General features: G+C 40.8%; 1 protein-coding gene across 1 annotated transcript in view; it reads left to right on the forward strand.

The window, feature by feature from the left end:
* Positions 1-18,325, forward strand: part of LOC308306263 (calpain-1 catalytic subunit-like) — a gene marked incomplete at both ends in the record, with an annotated part of 38,006 nt that extends 19,681 nt beyond the window's left edge. The window contains 11 exons of the mRNA XM_080751163.1: positions 5,072-5,232; positions 6,866-7,032; positions 7,980-8,188; positions 9,992-10,034; positions 11,302-11,359; positions 11,864-11,925; positions 13,511-13,579; positions 13,802-13,880; positions 14,081-14,197; positions 15,013-15,065; positions 18,317-18,325. Coding sequence (XP_080607289.1) covers positions 5,072-5,232; positions 6,866-7,032; positions 7,980-8,188; positions 9,992-10,034; positions 11,302-11,359; positions 11,864-11,925; positions 13,511-13,579; positions 13,802-13,880; positions 14,081-14,197; positions 15,013-15,065; positions 18,317-18,325 — 1,027 coding nt within the window. The remainder of the gene's footprint in view (positions 1-5,071; positions 5,233-6,865; positions 7,033-7,979; positions 8,189-9,991; positions 10,035-11,301; positions 11,360-11,863; positions 11,926-13,510; positions 13,580-13,801; positions 13,881-14,080; positions 14,198-15,012; positions 15,066-18,316) is intronic.
* Between the last annotated feature and the right edge of the window lie 1,815 nt (positions 18,326-20,140).

The raw sequence follows: 20,140 nt of genomic DNA on the forward strand, positions 1-20,140 counted from the left end.
ATTATTCCCGCCAGGCTGGAACAGCCAAAGGCGAGGGATTATGTTTTCGCTCCTGTGAGTCCATCTGTCTTTCTGTCCGTCTGTGAACAGTTAATCTTGGCCACCAGTCGACCGATTGGCGTAAAACGTTGCGCACACATTCCTTCTAGGCCAAGGAATAATCACCCGGCATTTTTCACATCAGCCTGTTATCAGGGCCGTATTAATGTCAAACCATGGGCCCTAGGCACAGGCCGATTTCCAGGTATTATGATTATACTTGGAGAAAGATTTTGTCAAAAATGTGTACAGAAAGTGTTAAAATTATGTTTTTATGTGGCCACACCCACATGGTCAATTAAATATGCCTGGTTGTCAGGTGGGTGGTGCAGCTGAAGGTAGCCACACCCACAGCTGTTGCTGGATTGTGAAAAGGGGATCTTTCAGGAAGTAACCACAAGGCTTGAGCAGCAACATGCCAATTGTCAACCCCTCAACACTAATTTATCACACTGTCCAACTACTGTTATTCATTGTGTCCACCAGACCACTAGTGTACCAAATAAAACACAAGTACAATTATGTGTGGTTAGAGCAGTGTCATTTTTCAAATTGTGTTCATTATTAAGTAAAATAGCTACTTTCATTATTGGTAACACAGTTGCAGCTTACAAGAAATGCCAATAAGAATAAACCATTTGATAATCTCAGCTATAATTTCTAAATGGCTACAAAACATTGTGTTTAATGCAGGACAATAATTATTGTAATTTAATTTATTTTAAGTAATGAACAATAAGGGAATATCAGTGAATAATAACCCAAAAAAGTTTTATTTTTACATTTTAAACCCCTTTTTAATTATTTTTCAAGCCTAATATGTGTAATCTTTGTGTACAGTTCGGATATTGCAGGTATGTTCAGGTACAGTATATTCATAGTCTAGCAATGCTATCTTCAGAGAGGGAGAGGCTCTGATCACTTAACATTCCAATCAATCAACTTATTGTTGCCAGCTGGTCTCTGTGTGATGGGGAGAAACCAGTGACTATTAGTTGGTTAATTCTTTAAAAAATCATAACTCTTGACAGGAATGGGCTAGAGACTTACTTTTTTTCCCCTAAATGCTCATAGGATCATATTGTTTTTTACAAATTTCCAATACAGTCCTATAGGATTCTATCGGCACTTTAGAAAATCCGATAGGATTTTGCAAAGTTCCAATAGGATCTTATAGGGTTATATCGAACTTTGGAAATCCAATAGGATTGTATTGGAACTGTAGGATTTTTTTTTTAAGTTCCAATATACCCTGTAGAAATGTCAAAGGTTCCAACAGAACCCTATAGGATTATATTGGAACTTTGAAGATTCAACTAATTCCTTTAAGAATCTGATATAATTTTCCAGTGTACCAATAGAATCTTTTTAATAGGATTCTAAATTTCATATATAATGTTCACCTCTATCAGATAATATTTGGTCCTTTATAAGGTCCTGTAGGATTAAAATAATAAGGTAATAAATAGATATTAGGTAGCCCATTCAACTAATAACCCTAGACAATAGGTGTATGTATGTCTGTCTGATTCTGATAGAAAAATCCTTTAGAAAATCCCATTAAGAATCCTATAAGAATCCTTTACAGTTGTGGAACAGATCCTATTGGATATAAAATATCTTTTAGGATTCTGATAGAAAAATCCTTTAGAAAATCCCATTAAGAATCCTATAAGAATCCTTTACAGTTTTGGAACAGATCCTATTGGATATAAAATATCCTTTAGGATTCTGATAGAAAAATCCTTTAGAAAATCCCATTAAGAATCCCATAAGAATCTTTACAGTTTTGGAACAGATCCTATTGGTTATTTTATTATAGGATAATAATCCTATAAGAAAAAAATCCAATAGGATAGAAAAATCCTTTAGAAAATCCCATTAAGAATCCTATACGAATCCTTTACAGTTTTGGAACAGATCCTATTGGATATGTTCGTATAGGATAATAATCCTATAAGAAAAAATCCAATAGGATTTGTGTAGGGGAAATCCCATTGGATCCTATAAAATGTCAAATAGGACCAAAAACCCATCCTTACTAACAGGAGCTGTGGCGCCTGCTGTGACTTCTCTGTCGAGGTTGGCGGACCAATCGCGGTCCCCGTTTCCCGGCGCTACGCTAGAAAACGGACCAGTCAAATCTCTCGAGCCTCTGCCAAAACGGCCAATCGCTGCAGCGCAATCCTGGCTTCTCTCCATCCCGACCAATGAAATCGTCCCCACGCAGGATTCCCCACGGTCAAGCTCCCCCCACCTCCAGAATCAACTGACACTCACTCAGACAGCCATTCTTCCGCGTTCCTGGACGCAGAAGCCAGCCAAGGAATAAATACAAGATAACGTTTGATTTTGATAGATTTTTTACACTTTGTCAGCTTGTTCTTTTGTCATTCTATGGTCTAGTTACTGTGGTTTTTAACGTGACCCTATTTAGAAATCATTTGGCTGTTCATTGCAACGAGGAAATGTTATTTACAAGCCAATTCTCATTTGTTGTCATGGCCTGCTACAGTATGTGATGCACCGGACCTGCCAAACTACACAGACTGCGTGGGAATCATTTTAATATTCAATTTGATTGACTGATCATTAATGTTACAGGCTTACAGCCGATCGCTTTGATTATGGACTGCTGCTGCTGCTGCATGTCGCGTATTGCATCTGAAACACTGTCTGGTTGAAACATCACCCCTGGAATTAATCATTCCTGCTGCTTATAAATGCTCCAGTTGTTTTATTTGTGTAGTCTGTTTGAGAAGAAGCACAAACACTTTATTTATAGATTAATAACTCCACATGCCGGGTTTCCTTTATTGCGCGATTTGGGCTGGTGCACGATTAAATGATTAATTCATTAGTTAATGCTTGTTTTTGCCTTCAATTTCATTACAAATAAATAAACTCATTCAGTTAATAATAATAGCCTACCTAGAATACATATATACTGTAATTAGCAGAAGTGATAGTGTCAGTTCCTCCTTGTGTCAATTCTATTCAAAGAAATGATTAGCGAAGCATTGCCATTGATTGATTCATTCACTCTTTCAGTTTGATTAATTCATTGCACAGCAAATAAAGACCTGATTACAAACGTTTTCTATAACAAGTAATTGTAGATGATAGTTATAATTTATATCATATCAATTATGGTTTTATATAAAGGCAAGCAAAGCTCAGAGCTTTGAGAATCAATGTCGGGGAATTTCCATTTGGAGCGCAACACTGCATGGAGAGCTGGTAGATGGCTATTTTCAAATGCCAACGTTTCAATATTTACAGATTTAATAGGGACACAATACAGTCATTGGTCATGCTCTGCTTTCAAAGGAATGAGGAGATGTTTTGTTTTGTTTAAATCGCTTCATAATGACCAACTTACTTGACCAAGGCATGATTGAATAGACGGTGTTGCTCCCTATGCGTAATGCGCGGCGCGCCACACACAAAAAAACAGAGTTACAAGATATCAACGCATTGCGTCATGGCGTGTCGACAGCTTATACATCTGTTATTTTGGACACATGGTCATGGAGAGATTTGGAGACGGCAGCGCATCAACCCGACATTTCGGTGACTCCAGAACGCAAGTAGATTGCGGTTAATAATACCTATAGAATAAGGCTACAAAACACTTCATAGACTATTTGATTTATTTCTGAGCTAGTAAGACACTTCATAGATGTTTCCTGAATCTAAAGAACAATCAATGACAACGGCTTTTAACAGAAATAGTGTTTTTATTAGGCTATTAGGCAACGCAACAAATGCAAATGATCACGCATGGTTTAACCATATCCTATAAATAGCCAAACATTTCATTATGAAATGTAACAGTAGGTCTATAGTCTATAAAGAAAAATATAGGCTGACAGCCTACCAAGACAATAAAAAACTAGAGTAAAGGTGGGTTGGAGGTTAATGTTGATCGCCCGAGCTGCTTCAATTCCCAGACCCTATATGGTCATTTCTCAAACAATTAGGCTACTCTTAGTCAAATTTGTATTTATTCTGTGAACTCTCTATTTATTTTCTTGTATGACATGTGTTAGTATAGGACGGGACCTATCTCCCTTAGTCCCTTTCTATTTATGCTATCAATTAAACATCACGCCTGTGTAGTGAGGCTGTGGGTTGGGCTGTGGCGCTCTGGCGCGCCATGGACATTGTCTTTATAAACTTTTGCAAGAAATATAACCCCGATTGCAATAACAGTGGTCAGTAGGCCTACATGCAGGCTATAGTGTTGTCTGTCAAAATATTTTTTATTTCAAGACTATAAAAAGCTTAGGCTATATGGTCACCGCATATCCTATAGCCTAGCCTATATGATTATGTGCCTATTCATATGTTTTTCAAACAAGCAAACACATAGAAATTACATATAAAAAGAATAATAAGAAGTAGGCTAGGCCTAGTGAAAATAGCCAATCTACAAGCAGCTCGAGACACGTTGTGAGCTTGTAGATCTGCTGTTTTGAGAACCACAGTCGCTCTGAATTAAGAACGTCCGCTAAATGCCTAGATTGTAAACTACTGAACTCATAAAATGCCACAGTCCCGTAGTAAATCAGTATCATACAAATCCTGAAGCTGGAGAGGCCTACCGATATGCAGTGATTGGGTCTAATGATCAAAACGAGAACATTATAATGGTGTAAAAAATCTATAAAAAAAACTAAATATTTCCACACTGTAAGGCCAGATAAGGGACAAGATGACCCCGGCCACTTTCATTATCACTGAATACACCTTTAAGTATTGACGATATTTAAGTGGTTAAATATCTGAAAAACACAAATTGACATGAATCCAAAATGCACTGATGATTGTGCCGTCAAACAATTAATGAAACTATATGGAATCTACGAAAAGGTTGTGGGGGTCCCTGCTTCATCTCTCTCTCGACTAAGGGGTCCTTGGCCTGAAAACGCTGAAGACCCCTGCACTAAAGAACTAAAGGAAGAAAGGGGTTTAAAAAGCAAAAAGCCATGCGTTATAATATAATTCCACTTCCACCGTGTTCCCACAGGATGACCATGGAGGACTTCTGTAAGTACTTCTCAGACCTGGACATCTGCTGTCCGTGTCCTGAGTTCATCCATGGAGACCCAACCTGCCACTGGAAACCATCCTCCTACCACGGCAGATGGGTTGCAGGGACCACCGCTGGAGGATGCATGAATTATCCAGGTAGAGCACATATGTCAAACTCAAGGCCCGGGGGGCAAATCAGGCCCGTGATTGAATATCTTCGGCCCGCGGGATGATATTTAATTACTATTAGAACTGGCCCACTGGCCACTGCTTTATTGCACATGCAATGTCTGGGATTCGAACCAAAGTCTCCCGCATGAAATTCCAACATCTTACCCATTAGACCAGGGGTCTCAAGCTCAATTTACCTTGGGGCCGCTGGAGGCAGAGTCTGGCTGAGGCTGGGCCGCAGCCTCAGCGCACATGCACGCTCGCGCAGTGCACTAATTTGTTTCATTATTATACTGTAGTTTCATACCAGTCTAACAACTACTGTATCTATCTCCCCATCAAAGAAATTAAAAAAATAAGATGAACAAGGACCCTGGTGTAAACAAGTTGTTTAACTTATGGAACATGTACTGTACTGTTAACTGTACTGTATTATTAACTGTTTTCTGTACAAAACTACTAATAAAACTCTCAATCAATCAATCAATCAATCAATCAATCAATCAATCAATCAATCAATTAATCAATCAACAACAAACACGAAATAAGATGAACAAGGACCCTGGTGTGAACAAGTTGTGTATAACTTTCCTCAGGTACATCGCCTTCTTTGGTGCGGTGCGAGGCGTTGTGTGCTTGTAGATCGGCTGTTTTCACTAGTTTAAATCATTTTTAAAATGATAAATACAATACTGGCTTCCAAGCAGTTTCAAGGGGCACACTTGACCCTTCTCAGGGGCACACCAAAGGTCCCCAGGCACAGTGGTTGAGAAACATTGGATTAGGCCACAGACCCCTATTTGAGACCTTTTTTCTTTCATTAATATTATTATTTTCATTTGACCTCTGGGACTTTGATCTACACCATTGGTTCTCAAAGTGGGGTCCGCGGACCCCCAGGGGTCCTCGGCAGGGTACCAGGGGGTCCCCAGTGAAAGTAGTTAAAGGGGCGTACCACTCATTTTCAACATTGAACTATGTCATTAATATGAGTTGTTTTGTGGACATAAGAAAAAAGTCCTCACTAATCCTTCTGTGTTGTGAACTGGAGGATCTATTGTGGGGTCATGTGATCAGTGACATCATGAAAGTGTACTCTTTGGCTTGTAGAGTACACATTCATGATGTCACTGACCACATGACCCCGCAATCAATCCTCCACTGCCTCTCTGCATTTGATGTACAGTATGTGGTTGTCTTGCCTATTGTAAGTCGCTCGGGATAACAGCATTTGCTAAAGGCCTAAATTGTAAATTGTACAGTACTGTACAGTACTTTTCATGAATGTAACAAAACACTCTTGAAACGTTGAACATGATCCTGATCTCTATAATGCTGGTCTGGCCTGATGGAGGGGAAAGGAACTGGTTGGAATAACGACCACGCACTACGTCCAACCGGGGAAGCTCCCCCTTGTCAGGTGATAAGAAGCGGCCTGCTTGCTCACTCCTCATGCACTGAAAGGAAGCATGAGCTAAGTTCGGGGCCCTCCCCAGGTTGGACAGAGGGAGAGCGGCGCCCAGGATTACAGTTTAGGCAATTGGCACTGGGTGAAAAATGGGTTACAAAATCTTGGGATAAAAATGCATCCCTGCGTTGTCCCTCCTTCTCCCTTTAGACAGTTTCTGGACCAATCCTCAGTTCCGGATCCAGATTGACAGTCTGCCAGGAGAGTGTGAGGAGAAGCAGGGAGACAACAACATGCTGGTGTCGCTCATGCAAAAACCTGACAAGAGAAACAGACGCCTGGTCCAAAACCTCTACATTGGCTTCTCTTTATTTGAGGTGAGCACAGTCCAGAGGCAATTCAGATTTATATTGACTCTACTCACCCTCTTCGCCCCTCATTTGAGCTGTTACCATCGGGCAGGAGGCTTAGAGTACCTCTAGCAAAGAAGAAGGGTTACAAGACATAATTTGTGTCAATGAATAAATAAATAAGATAAAAAAGAAAATGTTTGAATAGTTCCAACCCCCACAGCCCTTGATCACTGTTGCACTGTTGCACTGTTGCTATGTCATGGGATGCATTGTATATAGTTTTAATGCATTGTGTATGTATGTTTTATTGTTGTATACTGATTGACTGTCTGTGTGCCAAATACAAATATCCATTTTATGCAGAATTTGATGGACAATAACGTTTTCTTATCTTATCTTAGTTCAGTGGTTCTCAACCGTTTCAGGTCGTGACCCGCCCAGAATAATCATATTTGAACCCGGGGACCCCTTCACCCCGGATAAGCGATTGTGATAGTTGAGGCATTCCATTTAGTTTGACCCGGTTCCACATATAAATATTGTGAAAATAGCAGATCTACAAGCTGACAGCGCCTCACAACAAGTTTGTAGATTGCCTATTTTGAAACTTTTTGCCTCTTTCTTATTCCTTGAATTAAAAGTCCTTAAATTGTCGCTGTCATCTGGGGCTCAGTAATCTATTTTGACGTTTGAGAGCTTCTTTGCAAGTACGCACCAATAGTGAAACTAGCTAATAATGCTCTCTCTCTCCCCCTCCCTCCCTCCCCCTCCCTCTCTCTCTCTCTCCCTCTCTCTCTCTCCCTCTCTCTCTCTCCAATATGTTTTCTTGTTCTTATTTCCCCCAAGGTGCCCGCTGAAGTAAGACACTCTTTTATTCCAAACATTTTACATTTTGAACATCTCTCATTTGTCTTACTGCATGTTATGGATATAGGCTACATTGTATACATACTGTTTATTCATGATTCCAGTACAAAGGAAAGAGAGGGAGGCTCCCTGCCTCGTTCTTCAGCAGCCACAGGCCCGTAGCCCAGAGCAAGAACTACACGAACGCACGAGAGGTGATGGAGTTGTTCCAGCTGAAGCCTGGTGAATACCTCATCGTACCGTCCACCTACAAACCCAACGAGACGGCCTCTTTCATCCTCTCCCTCCTGTCCAAAGCAGAGACCCATGTCTTGTATGTACACACTCTAAACCAGGGGTCTTCAACAGGGGGTCCTAGGGGGTCCTTAGAGCAGGGGTTTTCAAAGTGGGTGACGGGGCACCCCAGGGTGCCGCGACAGCAGTCCAGGGGTGCCGCGACGACGGCAGTCCAGGGGTGCCGCGAGATCATTTGATAATATTTGGAATCTATTTGGACACTTGAAAAAATATTTAGTATCATTTTAAACTTGAAGTACAAAGTTATTTTCAGTCAGTTCTAACCAAAATGGCTGTTATCTCAACGTTTTCCTCGCCACATAATCACTAAAATATCGTCACTGTCGGGCAGAAACCTCGTATCTCCAAGTTTCAAATGTGTACGTCTTTTGGTAAAGCAAAGCCCTGCTTCATCATACAAGACTGTCGCACAAAAACTGTTAATTTTATAGATGATAAATACAAAACAAACAGTTTTGGACATACAAGGTTTCCACCCGACAACGATGATATGCTATAAATATAAGGTGCTGGGAGTGAAAATTATAATGTAGGGGTGCCTCGGATTAAAACAAATATTCATGGGGTGCCATGAGACAAAAAAGTTTGGGAACCCCTGCCTTAGAGTTACTACAGGGGGGCGGCCAAATCCTTGTGTGACAGGATAATTCTTTTAAATTAACAACTTGAACCCTCGCATCCCTATTCCGAGGAGAACGTTAGCCAGTAATAGCAGCTAAGGGGTTCTTGGCCTGAAAACGTTGAAGACCCCTGCTCTAAACCAATACATTCTATTTTAATTGACTGACTGACTGACTGATGCTAGTAAGGCTGTAATTATGCCATGTAAACGTTGAGAACAGGAGGCTGTCATCTGCTCTTTATGCCAGAAAGACATTCAACCAATCATAACTTGGTGTTAAAGGTGACCCGCATCTCAAAATATTTAGTTCCAGGGACCACCCAGAAGCAACATTTGAGTTACAAACGTTCGCTTTGAAAATACATATATTCAAAGATGTGCACACATTTTCACGACTTTTTCAAAAATAGCAGATCTACAAGCTCGCATCGCGGCACTCGGTGCCGCGCTGTGAGCTTGTAAATCTGCTATTTTTCACAGGTTAAAGCATTCAATAATTCTAGGCCTAAATTTCTACTCATAATCAGGGCACATGGCCAGATGATCAGAGATCTCCCCTTACTGATAAATCAGGGGAAATGTAAATGCCATGTGTTTGCTCGAAAATGGGCAAAAAAGGCTACTACAGCAACAACCAATCCCTAGATGCCCGACAAAGCCGGATTCGAACCCACAAGCTCCGTTTCCACACAGTTCTGGCTCATTCATGTCACCAAACATATCAGTGGTCTGATAACTCTGATCGCTCGACTACACTAAATAGTAGAGTCAAAAATGGCAGTTCCGTGACCGTGGAGAGCAAAGCTAAAAACGGACCCCAAAAGACTGAAAATTGATGACTCATCACTAAACCATAGTTTTGTTGGCCGTTTTTTAACCCAAGAAATGTTTTTCATGCAAAACAAATGCTTGCAATGGATTCAGAATAATTAAAAACCCCTAGTTTGACCCCTCACATCCCACTTAAAGCAGATTTTTTCGGAGTAATTTTTTCCTTTATAGTATAGCGTATAGTAAGTGAATGACACTGAAAATTACCCAAGCTCTCAAACATTTTCCAAGCCATTTTAAAAAATACACCCCGGCCAAATTTGTTTAATAAGCCTCCTAGAGGACCTTTGCTCTCGTGGTCACGGAACTGACATTTTTTACCCAACTAAAAAGCTGTGTGTAAAAAGTGTGTCATCTGTTCCGCAGTGAGTACTCCATTGAATACGACGATATCCACGTTGAAAAGGAGGTGAGCAATATTCTCCCTGAATGATACAATGGCAGAGAGTACTTCATAATTAAATTAAGTAGCCGGGATTTAATTGCTTAATCATTCAACTGCTTTTCTAATTTTCAGGCCGGAGACAGTTATGATGTTGTCGATGGCTTTGGTGGTGAAAACAAGCCAAATGTTGATGTTGTCGATGGCTTTGGTGGTGAAAACAAGCCAAATTACGATGTTGTCGATGGCCTTGTTGGTGAAAACAAGCAAACGTGTGACGATGGCGATGGCTTTGATGGTGAAAACGAGCAAGTCTTGTTCCAACAATACTCTGACCAGGTGATTTAAGTTATTTTAATACCAATCACAGGACCAATGTCTACAGTATGAGCTTAAACACCATGTCATCACTATAGTTACAAGAAAACCTCCACCGGTGTCTTTTTGCAGACAACATACCGGTACATGCAACCTGACGGTCGCTTATCTCCCGATTAGGGAGTCTTACTGGTAGACTCCCTAATCGGGAGATAAGCGACTGTAAGTTCGCATGTACTGTATACACAACCTCATGGTGGCGCTAGAAGAGGGGCATGTGAGAAATCAGGGGCGGAGGGTTGTGGTTTGCCAGTCAAGGAGTGTGTGTGCAAAGTATGGCATGGATAGGGGCAACGGTGCCGGAGATAAGAGTAGGGCCACAGCCGGTGGAGGTTTTCATAGTTCATAATTTCATAATACTTGCGACCTGAAGGACGCAATGACACTTGAAGAGATTTAAAATTCAAACATTAGACAATTAGACTGTCAAGACTATTGGCAAACTACTGTATAACCATAATATACAAGTATAACAAATTCACACCTAATCACCAGATAATATAACATAATATAACATTCTATTGTATTTTATTTTTTACTTTGTCGCGACATTCTAAAGCCTAGACCGCTTTTGATTTACAATTCTGTGCCTATCGGGACATGACTCGAACGGCGCTGAGTCGGATGAAGCGAACTTCACAACGGCACGCCTCCTTCGTGGTCAATAACAATACTTTATCGGCCTAAAGCATAGTCCGCAGTTGTTTTTGGTAGAGGAGAGGCAGTTCCACCCTCGTCACAGGAGCGGCGTGTGGTTATTATGGCACAAGCGTTATAGGCTTTGGAATGTCGCGACTTTGTCGCCTGATGGAAATATGTATGTCTCATATTTTCATGGAATGACTGTGTGCATTGTTGTTGAACACCGTGGCTGACAGTAAGTTGACCAAATCCATGTTATCTTTGTGTATCCAAGAATGAAGAGGTGGATGCCGAGAAACTCCAGCAAGTTCTGAACAGCCAAATCCTCCAAGGTGTGTGGTAGGGCATTAACGAAAAAGTCGACAAGTCGACTAAGTCGACTTCATTACACAAGTCTTTTGTTCTATAATTTTTTTTGCTCAATGTGTGAGTCTGTACAGCATACAAACAGTAGGATTGCTTATTGTCAAGGACGGAATGATCCAATATTACAGTGCTACATTACATTTGGTATAACATGGTTCTGAAACAGTGTTTCACATTAAGTTAATCATCTGGGGACCCCCCAAAATAACTGGGGGGTTGTGTGTGATGTGATGACGTCATCAAATGATAAAGTTGACTTCAACTCAACTTTTTACTGAGTCGAGTCGACTTGCAAAAAGTCGTTAATGCCCTGGTGTGTGGAACGTTACGGCTTGTCAGGACATGAAAGCACGCACACACGCAAGCAAGCACATTACATTACCGTACTTGCTGTAATTTAACCAGGGACAAAAGTGTTTTCAAATGACCTGAAAGCATGGTTGTGATTGGCTGTGTTTCATGTCATTCAGGGGATCTGAAAGGTGACGGCTTCAGCCTGGACGCCTGTCGCAGCATGGTGGCCTTGATGGACGTATCCTTCTGCTCATTGTAATAATAATAATAATATTATTATTAACTCTCCCCACGCTTTGAACGTTCACGTTCGCCCCAATTCGCAAGACCTCTCCGCCAATACGGCGCTCGTTCGGTTCGTTCGTCTGATGACTGTAAGCTGATGAGGGGTCGCGCGGCCGTGTACTTTAAACACATTTTCCGCGGTGATGGTGTAAAAAATCCATTATGCGTTAACATCAACGGAGAACAATTCACTTCCTTGTTGATTTCTCTGGCTCTGAGGCGCTGTGGCCAGTGACTGGTCTTCTTCTTCTTCAACACATAACAGGCAAATTCACATTCATTCTCGCATGACGTCGCCCTCTGCTGCCTGGAAGACCAAAGTGCACTATTGCACAACCCAAAAAAATAAAAATAAATAAATAAATGTCTGTCTGTCTATCTACTATAACGTCGCAAAGGTAAGCCGCTTTTTGATGGCACCAGACCCAATAAATAAATAAATAATCTGGCAGTTAATAGCTCCGATTTATTTAGCGTTTTTCTAAGTAACCAAAGCTGCTTTACATAAAGAAAAGGAAGGAACCAACCGAGAAGAAACCTTCTCTGCCACAGGACGAGGTTAAAGGGCCAGTTCACCTCTGGGACAACCCTATCTTATTTTATTGTTGTTTGGGACACGATCAACACAATCCTGAGTTGTTTTTTGTGTTCAATCTGTGTTTTTAGATATTTTAGTATTTCATCATGTACTAGTGATGCATTTTGAATCATCAGTGATGCGTTTTGCATCATATGATGCAAAACGCAGTGGCCCTTTAATGACTTACTTCCCATTGGTCCATGCTGCCACCAGGATTTTGTAGTAGATTTTTTATCAGGTACACCTTATCAATTAACTTCATCAGGTATTCTTATCAAATGTATAATCATCTAATTTCAGAAACGGCTGATCAAGTGGTATTTTCACGCACAGCCATTTCTGGCGTTTACAGAGGATGGTACGAAAAGGCAAAAACACAGTTAAATCAACCTCCCCCCCCCCCCCCCCCCCCCCCCCCCATTCTGATGCAGCAGATGGCCTTGTGTGGCCTTGTGGTTAGAGTGTCCGGGCTTATGGGAGGTTGGGCTTATAGATAGATTAGATTTATAATGCCTCTTAGATTAAATTAGGCCTAGAATTATTGAATGCTTTAACCAGTGAAAAAATAGCAGATATACCAGCTCACAGCGCGGCACCAAGTGCCGCGCTGCGAGCTTGTAGATCTGCTATTTTTGAAAAAGTCGTGAAAATGTGTGCAAATCTTTGAATGTACGTATTTTCAAAGCGAACGTTTGTAACTCAAATTTTGCTTCTGGGGGTGGTCCCTGGAGCTAGATATTTTGAGATGCGGGTCCGTGGCCAAATGCATATCATTTTGGGGGTCCTTCACATGAAGTGAAAAGGACCCTTTCTTTGACGATGGCTGGCCAAATTGCTGACATAGAAACATTGTTTTTTTTTTTTTTTTTTTTTTTGTGTGTGTGTGTGTGTGTGTGCGTGTGCCAACCACTCTGTTGACACAATACACTTCCGTTAACCTTAACTTCACGCTTTAAAGTCATCCATGACCGGCAAGCTGAACAGTGAAGAGTTTGTTCATCTGTGGAGGAAAGTGACAACGTACAAGGTACTGATATGCACACGACTCCAGCTTCTAACACATGGGTTATAATCACATCTAAAACATGGTGGAATTATTGTGTGCAGTGATTGGCTGGGGTTGGCTAAGTGTTCTTAAAAGTACTGGACTTTTACTTGAGTACTTATTTTTACTAGAGTACTACTTGAGGAAATTGGGAGAGATTCTAATTTACGGACAAACTGACTAAAACTCTTGTCTCTTCACCAGGCTATCTTCTTCAAGACAGATGTCTCTCACACAGGAGCACTGTTACTGAGTGAGCTGAGAAACGCTATCATGGCTGCAGGTAAACTGTCAAGCATTTCATTACTTACTTCAAGGGTCTTCAACAGGGGGTGCGGGATCCCTCGGGGGTCCTCAGAGTTACTACAGGGGGTCCCGATGATATGATGCTGAACTTGATGGTTCTCTCTCTCTTTCTGTGTGTGTGTGTGTGTGTGTGTGTGTGTGTGTGTGTGTGCGTGCGCGTGCATGTTGGTTGTCCAGGTGTGATGGTGAGTGACGGCATGCTCAACCTGATGGCTCTGCGCTACGGCGCCTCCTCTGGTCACATGACCCTGGTGTGTTTCATCAGCCTCATCCTACGTCTGGACTGCATGAGCAGTGAGTCACGCTCTGTCACTTCCTGATCAATGTGGGCACGTTTATTCATGTTCATGTGTGCAGAGTGGAGAGAGCTCCTGCTATGATGATTTTAATAGTCGAGAGTGGAGACACATAGGCTTTGTAGACACAAGGGCACCAGGCCTGGAATTTCGTCATTTTAGGGGCAAGGCCACTTTTTGGAGGAATGCCAGGGCAGGAAAGCCATCAAATAAAACAAGATTTTAGTCCATTGAAATAATTTGTTGAATTTAAGAGTTAAGCCTCATTCACATACAGAAAAGCCAAGCTAATGGTTTCCTTGGTAATTCAATGTATTCTCTATGCAAACCAGCTTCTAAAATTTCCAAGCTGGAAAAAAAGCTTGGAAATGTTTTAAAGCTGGTTTGCATAGAGAATACATTGAATTACCAAGCAAACCATTAGCTTGGCTTCTCTCAGTGTGAATGCAGCATTAGGGATGATAACCTAATCTGCAGTCAAATAGATCAATCAAAGTCACTGGATTGGTTTAAAGATGGGGACTCTGGGGAGTTAAGATTTCACAATCTCAACAAAAGACACTGGTGTCTACATGACAATAAAGAGACACCGGTGTCTACTGTCTACATATTGACCAGAAAGAGACGAGGAGAACGTGGTACAGTCAGCTCGGGCATTAGGGCCTGCCCATTTGCAAACGTGGTTTTGGCCGACGTAAACACACCTTTTCAAAAACGTTCCCCCTTTCCCCCTTCGACAAGGTAGTTATTAGGCTTTTCTTCTTCAGGCAGAGGTAACAAACATGTAATGGAGTTTCTATATTTCCTCAACAGAAATCTTCAAACAGCTCGCTGATGGAACAGACATGTCTCTGATAGAGTCAGAGGTAAGAGGAACACACAGATTTTTTAAAACGGTGGTTCTCAACCTTTTCAGGCTGTGACCCCCAAAATAATACAATTTTAACTGGGGACCCCCCCCCCCCCCCCCCCCGACAAGCTCTTTGTATAATACTTTGTATAACACAGTTATATTGTGAAAATAGCAGGTCTACTTGCGAGGCGTTGTGAGCATGTAGATCTGCTATTTTCGCAATGTATGTCTGCCTCTAATATTTGACAATTTGGCCAATGTTTAATTTGTCATTTTAGAGGTAGGCTATTAAAAAGTCCTTAAATTGTCACTTTAGAAATGTGCATAAACCCTCTATATACACTTAAACTTTATGCTGGTTTATTTACTGTTGAGTGAGAATACAATGTTGAATGTTGCACATTTAATCATCTGGGGACCCCCTAAAATAATGTGGTGACCCCCCTGGGGGTCCCGACCCACAGGTTGAGAACCACTGTTTTAAAAGATGTTCATTGTCACCTACAATGCAGTTGATGTCTGAACTATTATAGTTAACTAAAACGAAATAGCGAAAAGTAGAATTGACAAGTCATTTTAGTTCCAAATAGACTAATAAACTGAAACAAACTGGAACAGTGGAAAACCGTCAATCTACAAGCTCACAGCACACAAACTTTGGAACAGAATATGAGAAAATTGTGACAGATAGGTCTTGACTATAGAGAAAATTTGTACAGTACCGATTGGTGTGACGTTTGGACAACATCTAGGAGTAATATTTCCAAAATGTGGTGGCGCTTTAAGGTTTTTCCTTGGCCTATAGGGAGTGTGTGTGCAGAGTTTCTTGCTGATCAGTTGAGTTATAGGACAGTAGGATAGGATTTGTGAATCAATGGCGAGCAGACAGGGTCTCTGCCACGCATTTGGCCTGGCACTTCGGGGCTCTCCCCAGGCAGTAAAGTACAAGGGGATCTGGAAATGTCTTTAATGTCTAGTATTAATCAACCATGCTTTTATTTCCTACCACCCCCGCCACAGTGGATGTGTATCTCCATGTACACATAACCTGATGAGGAGTGAGCAACATCGACGCAAGAAGATGAAGCCGGGAACTGTCAAAAGGAACTACAACCACAACTAAATAAGCGCTCTAAAGCAGTGGATCTTAAACCTCGCCATGTCAAGGACCCCTAAATTAATATGTATTTGGCCATGTGGAAAGATTTTGTGCCAGGTATCCACACAACATGATTTGGGTTGCTAAAATTTTTCTTATTTTTCCATTTTCTTTCAAGATTTTTTATTACATGTTTTATGTTGCGTATGAGCTTGTAGATCGTCTGTTTTCAATTTACCAAGCCAAGTAATTGAAGTTATTTTGATGCTGTATGACCTCATTGAGCGGGGGACTTCCTAGGAAGCCCATAAAGTGAAGAAGGGTGTGTTGTTGTTTGTCTTGGCTGGAGCTACAGTTATGCACAGAGCCAGCATGTTCAATGTTGAACTGCAGGCAGTACCTCTTCTCAACCACTAGATGTCCTACCAGACCACCTCCAGCCACTGTAGATGTACTACATTGTATTAGCATAAAGATGGATTAAAACCACGTTTTATTCAAGCAAATAGATTTATTGATTGCATCTTTAAAAATTATTACTGTATAGTTGATATGAACTTGATATGATTTATCCATTACAGCCATCATGTCAAAGATAACATGCTTGTTTGTTTGTTTAACCTTTTTGGGAGGGTATTGGGTATTCTCCATAATATTTTTCATACAGTACAGCATATACATTTACAAAACAGCTGCAGATAATGAGTCTCTGCATGCCAAATAATGATTTACTTACTGTACTTTTCTCTTTGGTGGATGGTAAGATTCTAAACATATTGCTGTATATGTTTACACTGTAGAATCAATAAACATTGGATTTGAAAAGATGATTGTTATTATTACATATTTTAGTTGCAATAATGTTTTGTAACCAAGTCTGCCTGCACACTGTGGTAACTCAATGATTATTAAACCCCTCTTGTGTGAAATTCACAGCAATCGCCTGTGTGCAGATTTTTTGCCCAGATTCACGGATCTTTAAAATTCAAAGTGTGTATTAAGGACCTTTAGAGCTCACAATCTGTCACTTTGTTTGTAGATCAGCAATTTTTGGCCGTAGAATAGGGATTCTATTAAATTAATCCTGTGACTTGGAGGTCACATTATTAGTTTGCTTCTTTTCGAAGATATGTTTGGGCCTTCTTAATGCGACCGTCAGGTCGCAGTTACAAAACCTCCACCGGCTGTCAGTCTGTCCGTCAGTCAGTATGTTCGTCACGTCACACTTTTGCCCTACTCATATCTCCGCCACCGTTGCCCCTATCCATGCCAAACTTTGCACACACACTCTCCTTGGCTGCCAAACCACAACCTCCACCTCACATTCTCAACATGGCCCTCTTCTAGCGCCACCATGAGGCCCATTCTTGCAAAACACATTTTGGACACTGCTTCTACAGATTTTGCCCTAAAATCACGCAAAGTGGTATACAGTATCCCTAGAGTCATGTCATCAACATGGATCTGTCCCATTTCCCATATTCCCCCCTGACTGGCTTCCATTGCCTTCTAAAGTTTGTGTATGTGACCTGACGGTCGCTTATCTCCAGATTAGGGAGTCTTACTGGTTGTTAAAGTGGAGAGACAGATGGAAAAAGACACGCAGAAAAGAGTCTTGTGTCGGATTCAAACCCGGGCCGTAGGGCTGTCACGATTATGACATTTTACATACCGATTAACTGTCACTCAAATAATTGCGATTAACGATTTAATCGTGTTTTCGTCGTTGACAATTACATTTCTGTTTGGCTTTTAGGCTTTGAAGTTGCACATGGCAGATATGACACATAGCCTAACCTAAAAAGAAATATTTGACAACTTTATGCTTAAAAAAGAACATTGATAGTGGAAATAGCCGATCTACAAGCTCACAAGGCGTCGCGATGCGACGCGTTGTGAGCTTGCAGATCTGCTATTTCCACTATTTTTGACTTTTTTTTTTAAACATAATGAACATTTTTCAACATGGAAACGATTATGACGATTATGAAAAATAATCGCGATTATGTAAAATAATCACGATTAGACGATTATGTAATAATTGTGACAGCCCTACCGGGCCGGCAGTGCATGTTATTTTAATTTAGGTTATAATCTTAGTTTAATTTTATGACTTTTTGTATTTGATATAATGCTCTCATGTATCTTCTGTGTCTGTATCTTAGTTGTTATAGGTTGACTTATTTTATTTTTCCACAATTGAATGAAGCCTTTATTTAGTCTTTATTGTGTTGTTATCCTCAGTGATATTGTTGTGTGTGGTTGTAATGTTTTGCCAGTCAGTCAGTCAGTCACAGGGACGTGCTGGCCATTGGGAAAAGCGGGACAACTCCCGAATGGCCGGTTCATTCCTGGCCAGTCCAGGCCGGCCATTAGGAAAAAAATAAAAATTAAATGTCGGCCTTCGTTCCATTTTGGGGGCTGGGCGGCCAACAAAGTAAATCGTCACTGTCGGGCAGAACCTCGTATCTCCAAGTTTCAAATGTGTACGTTTTTTCGCAAAGCAAAGCCCTGCTTCATCATACAAGGCCGTTGCACAAAAGTAGTGAAAACAGCAGATCTACAAGCACACAACGCCTCGCAGTGCGAGGCGTTGTGTGCTTGTAGATCGGCTGTTTTCACTAGTTTAAATTATTTTTAAAATGATAAATACAAAACACATGGCGTTGGACGTACAAGGTTTCCACCCGACAACGACGAAATATAACTCATGTAATTGGCCCACTGGCTTGTCACTTGTCATGATCTGAAATGGCAAATCATTGATAGCGGGGCAGATAAATGCATTTTTGCACTAAAATACTTCACAAGTGGAAAGAAACCTAAAACTTTTCACAAGTACTCCTTAGGGGTTGTTCCTATGATAAAACACGTTAGACACTGAAAAATCAAAATGGCTGCCATGTTTCCAAGATGGCTGCCTCTGAACAGTACGCCAGCCAGTTAATGTACGATTTTCATAATATTAGAGTTGTTTTGTAGGTTTTAAAACATCCTGAGTTCATTTATTACACTTTTAAAGCAGCCAGAATAACCTTTCTGACTTTTGGTTGGGGTCTTTCCTCACCTGGGATCCCCCAAACAGACCCCTGAGCCTATCTCAGTAATCGCTTTGCTCCTGCTCCAGAGCAATGTTAAATTAGATCATAACTGAAGCATTAAAGTTGTTGTAACTGGGCTCTGAAAGCAAAAATGAGTAGTAGCAAATACCCAGGGGTCTTCCACAGGGGGTCCGGGACCCCTAGGGGGTCCTCAGAGTTACTACAGGGGGCCTGCCGAATCTTGATGGGGAAGTTTTTTTTTTTTTTTATATATATTTGAAACAGTTTTTATTAGTATTCTCAGTATTATTTATAACATTTTTGTGTTAGACAGACAGGTTCACAGGTGTTACTGCAGGGATTGCAAGAATTAAGGTATTGCAACTTCTCACTTTGGGCGCGCAGTCTAACATTTATTATTTAACCATTTATTGCACTGCACTCACACTGACAACACAACACAACACAACACACACACCTCTTTGTTATCGTCACCCCAAAACCCGCACCCTATCCTCTTACAACAAGGGTTCATATTTTAGATTGTAATTAGAGAAAAGAAAAGGTGAGTGTTAAAATGTTTTCATTTGCTTCGTTCTATTGTTTTATCGCGTTTACCGTGCTAAAATGTGGGGCATGCGTAGTACAAGTGGCTAAATATGTCTTTTTAGACACAATAAGCCAGCAGTTTCTTTATTGCTGTTTACAGTAACACTTCTAGCCCCCATAAGTCACATCCAACCATGAAAGGTTGCGTTGTATCTTGGGAATGGGCTTATGCTGTGTAAAATGACATATTTAGCCACTTGTACGCATGCCCCCAACCACTGAAATAAGAATCTCTAAAACAATAGAAAAAAGTAAATGAAATCATTTTAACACTCATCTTTTATATTCTTTCATTACAATCTAAAATATGAACCCTTGTTGTAAAAAACTAAAGTTGTC

This window comes from Nannobrachium achirus (assembly GCF_963921795.1).
Source record: "Nannobrachium achirus genome assembly, chromosome: 20".
Lineage (NCBI taxonomy): Eukaryota > Metazoa > Chordata > Actinopteri > Myctophiformes > Myctophidae > Nannobrachium > Nannobrachium achirus.